Source organism: Zeus faber (assembly GCF_960531495.2).
Source record: "Zeus faber genome assembly, chromosome: 15".
NCBI lineage: Eukaryota > Metazoa > Chordata > Actinopteri > Zeiformes > Zeidae > Zeus > Zeus faber.
The window spans coordinates 671,368-678,867 of NC_137194.1; the positions used below are offsets into that span (position 1 = coordinate 671,368).

At 43.9% G+C, this 7,500-nt stretch overlaps 1 protein-coding gene across 1 annotated transcript in view; it reads right to left on the minus strand.

Annotated features, from left to right (window-relative positions):
• The window catches only part of sema3h (sema domain, immunoglobulin domain (Ig), short basic domain, secreted, (semaphorin) 3H), a gene marked incomplete at both ends in the record, with an annotated part of 61,963 nt that overhangs the window by 8,798 nt on the left and 45,665 nt on the right, over nucleotides 1–7,500 (minus strand). Inside the window, one exon of the mRNA XM_080014473.1 lies at nucleotides 1–13. This exon is cut by the window's left edge and continues 57 nt beyond it. Within this exon, the coding sequence (XP_079870599.1) occupies nucleotides 1–13 (13 nt within the window). The remainder of the gene's footprint in view (nucleotides 14–7,500) is intronic.

Below are 7,500 nucleotides of genomic sequence, written 5' to 3' on the forward strand. Positions count from 1 at the left end.
ATAAAGATGTCCTCTAAATGGAGAGAATGAGGGAAGGATGGAGAGAAGAAGACAAGGAGAGAGGGAAGGAGAGAGGGAAGGAGAGAGGGAGAAAAGAGCAATAAATGGTTGAGCTGCAGAGATGGTAAATATTAAACAGGTTTGATATAAAACAAACAATTAATCTTGTGTGTTCTGTACAGTGTGTGTGTGATGACATGGTGCAGCAAGTGGTTGATGGATCTGTATTAATATCCTTCCACACAGGAAGAGGCTCCTGCTGGATGACATCATCTAAACCTGAAAGTATAATATAAACATATATCATATAATATGACATATACATGTCATATTATATGATATATATATATATATATATATATATATCATATAATGTGACATGTATATGTCATATAATAACTTGTATATATCATATAATAACATGTATATGTCATATAATGTGACATGTATGTGTCATATGAGAAGCAGGCTAACTCGGTGTCAGTGTTTTGAACTTTCTTTCCATAATTCTGTCTGTTTTGCTGGTGTTTGTTGAGGTAAGGAGGTGGTGGTGGTGGTGGAGGTGTACATCCTACATCCTAATGTAGGTTGGTGGCGTCCGGGGGTCTCGCTTCTCTGGGCGTGGCCAACAGCGACTATAAATTAAAGTGACGTCCGTAACATTATTATGTCACAAAAATCCGACGTTTGATGTTTTATCTCCCAGGGACTTTTGAAGAAACAGACTTTCAATGAATTTGCGTTTTGCACGTGCTCCTCGATATTGGTTTGTCAGTGGTGAGTGGCGGGGTCCGCCACGCCCCAGAAGGGAAAGTCAACCTCGGTGAATTTGATAAGTCAGCGTCGCTGGGGTGGTCAGTAAACTGTCCACACGGATGAACATTCACAACAAAACAAAACAGAAAGTGAGTGTGGGGGTTCAACATGGATGTTCGCAAAGGAACGTTGCAGTTTGCCAACCAACCCAACACACAGGTGATGGATTACCACTTTAATATTCTGCCAAAAGGACACCGCTATGTGCACCTTTAAAGACATCCCTCCCCTCTCCCTCCCACCTCCCTCCCTTCTCCCCCTCCCCTCCCCTCTCCCTCCCCCTTCCCTCCCTTCTCTCCATCTCTCTCCCTCCCTCGGTCCAGGTTGTGGAGGTATCCACACACACACACACACACACACACACACACACACACACACACACACACACACACACACACACACACACACAGTTAGGCCCCCCAGGGCCCAGCGGAGAGGGGTCTGGGGGGCTCGCAGCCTGTGACTTCAGAATACTCCGTCCCTCCTTCCCTTCTTTGATATATCTCCTCCTTTTATCATCCGTCTGTCATCTTCCTCTCCTCCTCCCTCCTTTCTTTTGAGATGATGACGTTGGTTGCCAGGTGACCTCCTCCTTCTGTAGCACCAACCTCAGACAGAATGTTAATGTCTCCTTCTCTTTCACTCCTTTCATATGTACACCTCCTATTTCACCACCCCACACCTCCTCTCCTCCTCCTCTCCTCCTCTCCTCCTCACCACCTCCTCTCCTCCTCTCCTCCTCCTCTCCTCCTCTCCTCCTCACCACCTCCTCTCCTCCTCTCCTCTTTTCATATTCATGACCTCCTCTCAGGGGGTTTAGTTCCTCACACATCTCATCTCATCTTTCATTCTCCTCTTCCTCCTCTGTTCCCTCTTCCTTTCTTCTCTCTTTCTGCTCATTTGTCCGTCCTCTCTCTCTCTCTCTCTCTCTCTCTTTCATCCCTCTATCTTTGCATCCCTCCTCCCCCAAACCCTTAGAGATTGGGTTGAGTCTCAAGCCCCATAAAGCATTTGGAGTTGATGTCTCCAGATAAGGAGCGAGGCAGAGCGAGCAGAGCAGCGGGAGGAGCAGATTTATGCAGAAGCCTCCTGAGCTAAACAAGCAACATCTAAATGGATATAAATTACTGTGCGCGCGTGCGTGTGCGTGCGTGTGCGTGTGTGTGTGCGCGTGCGTGTGTGTGCGCGTGCGTGTGCGTGTGTGTGCGTGTGCGTGTAACTGCACTTCTAATTCACTCAACCTGCTTGCGATTAAATCTGATCGTAAAGTCTACTTATCAAAAATAATAATTTATAATAATTATCTGAATTTATTCTTTAGTAAAATCATGTTTGGAAATATGCAGGAATTTATGATGCATCCGTGCGAATAATAAAAAAAAAAGTTCAAGGATATCCTCGATCAAAAAGTTAAAAAGCCTTTATTAAGATGGCTAAATGACTGTATTGTGGAATTGTTAAAATCATATGCATATAGATAGAGCTATAGGCTGTATTTATACGGTATATATAGAAACACACATACGTGTGTATATATATATATATATATATATATATATATATATTTCTTTTTTTTTTTTAACACGCATATCATTTACATATGATTTTAGACAATTCCACCATGAATGAGCCATGGTTTGTTTTTGAGGGAGTGCGTTGAGCTCCCTGAGCACCTGGAGCTTTTCCTGTTGGTTTCCTTAAGATGAATAAATACAAATAAATAAGTCAAACAGAATAAATAACAAACCAAATTGACTCAAAAAGTGATTTTCACAATAATGTGCAAACAAAACAAAACAAACAAAGTCAACATTTTGAAATATTGTGAGAATGTTAATTAGTTTTTTGTTGATGTGTGGCGCTGCAGAGAGGTCTCTCCCTTCCATGTTTATCATCCTGTCTCACATCTTTCCTGTCTTCCTCTGTCAGCGTCCTGCAGCTACTTCCTGACAATCCTTCTTTTTGATGCCTTTGTCCCTTTTATCCATTTCCTCATCCCTCCGTTCTCGCTCTTGTCACTCTTGCCCTTTATCTGCTCATCTGAAATTCATCCAGCACCACCATCTCTCCGTCAGCTCCACCTGGATTTCCCATGATGCCTCTGGGCATCCGGCAGCGTCTCTTTCGTCTCTCACTTTCCCCATCCCCCCTTTATCTCCCTCTGCCCGCCTCCACAAGCTTCTGGCCTATCCTTTTCATCCAGCCATCCATCCACCCATCCATCCATCAATCCATCCATCCATCCTATCTGCCCATCCACCCATTCATCCATCCATCCTATCTGCCCATCCACCCATCCATCCTATCTGCCCATCCATCCATCCACCCATCCATCAATCCATCCATCCATCCTATCTGCCCATCCATCCATCCACCCATCCATCCATCCATCCATCCTATCTGCCCATCCATCCACCCATCCACCCATCCACCCATCCATCCATCCATCCATCCATCCATCCTATCTGCCCATCCATCCACCCATCCATCCATCAATCCATCCATCCATCCTATCTGCCCATCCACCCATCCATCCATCAATCCATCCATCCATCCTATCTGCCCATCCACCCATTCATCCATCCATCCTATCTGCCCATCCACCCATCCATCCATCCATCCTACCTGCCCATCCATCTACCCATCCATCCATCCATCAATCCATCCATCCATCCTATCTGCCCATCCATCCACCCATCCATCCATCAATCCATCCATCCATCCTATCTGCCCATCCACCCATTCATCCATCCATCCTATCTGCCCATCCACCCATCCATCCATCCATCCATCAATCCTATCTGCCCATCCATCCACCCATCCATCTATCCATCCTATCTGCCCATCCACCCATCCATCCATCCACCCATCCATCCATCCATCCACCCATCCATCCATCCATCCACCCATCCATCCATCCATCCATCCTATCTGCCCATCCATCCACCCATCCATCCATTTATCCATCCATCCATCCCCTCATCCCTCATCCCCCATCTCTTCAGCCCAAGCCCACTACCTTCCTGCACCCCCATCCCTCCATCCCTCCATCCCCCATCCCTATATCCCCCTTCCCTCATCCCTCCATCCCTTCATCCCCCCATGCCCCCATCCCCCATCCCTCATCCCTACACCGTACATCCCCCCATCCCTCATCCCTCCATCCCTCCACCCCCCCATCCCTCCATCCCCACATCACTCCATTCCCCATCCCTCCATCCCTCATCCCTCCATCCCTCCATCCCCCATCTTCCTCCTTCATTGTCCCACCCCTCCCCCTCAGGCCACAGCCCTCGTCCTCTGTCTTTATATTATTCTCTTCTCCTTCCTCCATCCCTCCATCCCTCCATCACTCCATCACTCCATCCCTCCATCTGTCCATCCCTCCATCTGTCCATCTGTCCATGCCTCCATCACTCCATCCCTCTCTCTCATCCCACCCCTCCCTCCCCCACAGGCATTCTGTCCCTTCTCTGCCATCCAATATCATCCCCATATCAGAACGGATTGGAGCCGCTGACACAGCTTGAATTGCACATTCAATCTTCCACATCCTAAGATTTCTAAAAAGACGTCACATCAAACACGCCCTGGGGTTTGGCTGCGCTTTGTCCTCGTTTGGCGTCTGACCCCGGTGCTCCTTGTGGAAGAGCACAAAGAAGAAGAAGAAGAAACAGTCTTTATTAGTCACGCAACACACTATAACACATGCTTGCACACACACACACACACACACATGCTTTTTGAGGGTGGCCGGTGAAATGGATTCTCTGCTTTTGACCCATCCTGGCTTGTCCTTCCTCCGGGGGCACAGCCAGGAGCAGTGGGCAGCTCCTGGCAGCCCCCAGCAGCATACATGGACGCGCCCGGGGACCAGGTGATAAGTGTCCATCGCTGGTCAGACCATGATGGTGCATGTTTTTGAGGGGGGACCTTACTGACGTGAGGTGAAGGAAACCCCATGTGAGCACGGGGAGAACATGCAAACTCCACACAGAAAGGCTCCTGTTTGGGAGATAACTCACCGGAGCACGGTGCCAACAGCGCCCCAGGCGGGAATCGAACCTAGGAGCTTCTTGCTGTGAGGCAGCAGTGCAATGCACTGCGCCACCGTGCCACACACACCACCGTGCAAACGGAGGCTTTGTGCCAACAATGCGGTCGGCAGGAGGCAGCGACGATGGCACCGAGAAGGAGAAGAACCAAACTTTCATACGGCGAGTTGCAAGTCCTGAGGCAAGAGGCTCCTCCACCGCCAGGTGACGGAGAGAGCCTGGTGGATGCGTCATATCCTAGTCGGTCGGTGCTGTTGGTGTTTTCATACGCACGCCTTGAGACTGGAACAGAAGATGATTTGCATAGCGGAGGACCAAAGAAACAACATCATGCTGCTGTTTCTGTTTGTCGCAGTCAGGCTCATTTGCATAGAAAGGGGCCAAGACCTCATAACCCCTTAAATACGTGCTCATAGCACCGGTGCACCGAGACGCCATCGGCGTGGCAGCGGCATTGGCGTAGCAGCGGCGTCGGCGTGGCAACGGCGTCGGCGTGGCAGCGGCAGTGGCTACGGTGTGGCAGCGGCAGTGGCGTCGGCGTGGCAGCGGCAGCGGCATCGGCATGGCGTCGGTCTGGCAGCGGCAGCGGCGTCGGCATGGCAGCGGCGTCGGCGTCAGCATGGCTACGCAGTTTGGGGCAAGTTTCGGTGCAGGTGCTTTGAGAATCACATGGTTCCTTTTTGTCTTATTGCCGCAGGTTTAGCAGCCACAGAAGCTGCGCAAAACTTTTGTGAATTCTCCTTCAGTGTTGATAAACCTGTGCAGAGTTTTCTGTTTGAGGAAAACCAAACGTTCAGCGGCTTCGTGAAAAAAGTTGACAGTTGTCTCCTGGCGACGGCTTCTCTTTCTGCTTTGCTTTTTACATTTCATTTGTTTTCAGTGAAATAGAGAAAACTTATTGAATGATGGTTTCAGAATGCTTCCATGTTCATTTCCAGGCTGTCTGCTGAATGCTCCAGTGGATTTATAGGTTTATTGATGAATTTATGAGGGAGTCTAGAAGATCCAGAAATGACACAAAGCCAACAAAGCGGAAGCCGATTGGCTCATAACAGGAAGCTGCTTTCCAGGTGATTGGCTGGAAAGGGTTCGGGGCATGCAGGTTTGTGGCGAGTCCCCAATCCCAAAATGTAATTATGCAGCAGTAAAGCTTCACCATCAGAGCTCAGAGCCACCACTTACGACCAAAACTCTCTTTAAATTCCCTCCCTGTCTGGTTTCTGACCCAGACTCCATCATCCCCCTTAACTCCCCCATCACCCTCCTCCATCACCCCCATCTGCCTTCTCTTGTTCCCAAAACAGTAACAGTAACCCACATTTCAAAACAGTGACGCACATTTCAAAACAGTGACCCACATTTCAAAACAGTGACCCACATTTCAAAACAGTGACCCACATTTCAAAACAGTAACCCACATTTCACATTTTTCCCACCCAGGCATCTTTAACCCCCCCCAACCCCACCCAACCCTACCCAACCCCACCCAACCTCCTGCATCGATCGACCCTTTCCCCCTGCGTAAGGTTCTTGGTTTGAAAAGCAAATAAACTCAAATTGAAATGTTAAATATAAATTTAAATGTTAAATATAAATCCAAATGCTAAATATGAATTCAAATGTTAAATATAAATTAAAATGTTAAATATAAATCCAAATGCTAAATATAAATTCAAATGTTAAATATAAATTAAAATGTTAAATATAAATTCAAATGCTAAATATAAATCCAAATGCTAAATATAAATTCAAATGTTAAATATAAATTTAAATGTTAAATATAAATTCAAATGCTGAATATAAATCCAAATGCTAAATATAAATTCAAATGTTAAATATAAATTAAAATGTTAAATATAAATAGAAATGTTAAATATAAATTCAAATGTTAAATATAAATCCAAATGTTAAATATAAATTCAAATGTTAACTATAAATTCTAATGTTAACTATAAATTCGAATGTTAAATATAAATTCAAATGTTAAATATAAATAGAAATGTTAAATATAAATTCAAATGTTAAATATAAATCCAAATGTTAAATATAAATTCAAATGTTAAATATAAATTCAAATGCTAAATATAAATCCAAATGCTAAATATAAATTCAAATGTTAAATATAAATTCAAATGTTAAATATAAATTCAAATGTTAAATATAAATTCTAATGTAAAATATAAATCCAAATGTTAAATATAAATTCAAATGTTAACTATAAATTCAAATGTTAACTATAAATTCGAATGTTAAATATAAATTCGAATGTTAAATATAAATCCAAATGTTAAATATAAATTCAAATGTTAACTATAAATTCTAATGTTAAATATAAATTCAAATGTTAAATATAAATTCAAATGTTAAATATAAATCCAAATGTTAAATATAAATTCAAATGTTAACTATAAATCCAAATGTTAAATATAAATCCAAATGTTAAATATAAATTCAAATATTAAATATGAATTCAAATGTTAAATATAAATCCAAATGTTAAATATAAATTCAAATGTTAAATATAAATCCAAATGTTAAATATAAATTCAAATGTTAAACATAAATTCAAATGTCAAAAGCTTGAATCGGCTATTTGTGTCCTTGTTTCCCCATCTGGACTAAACGACAA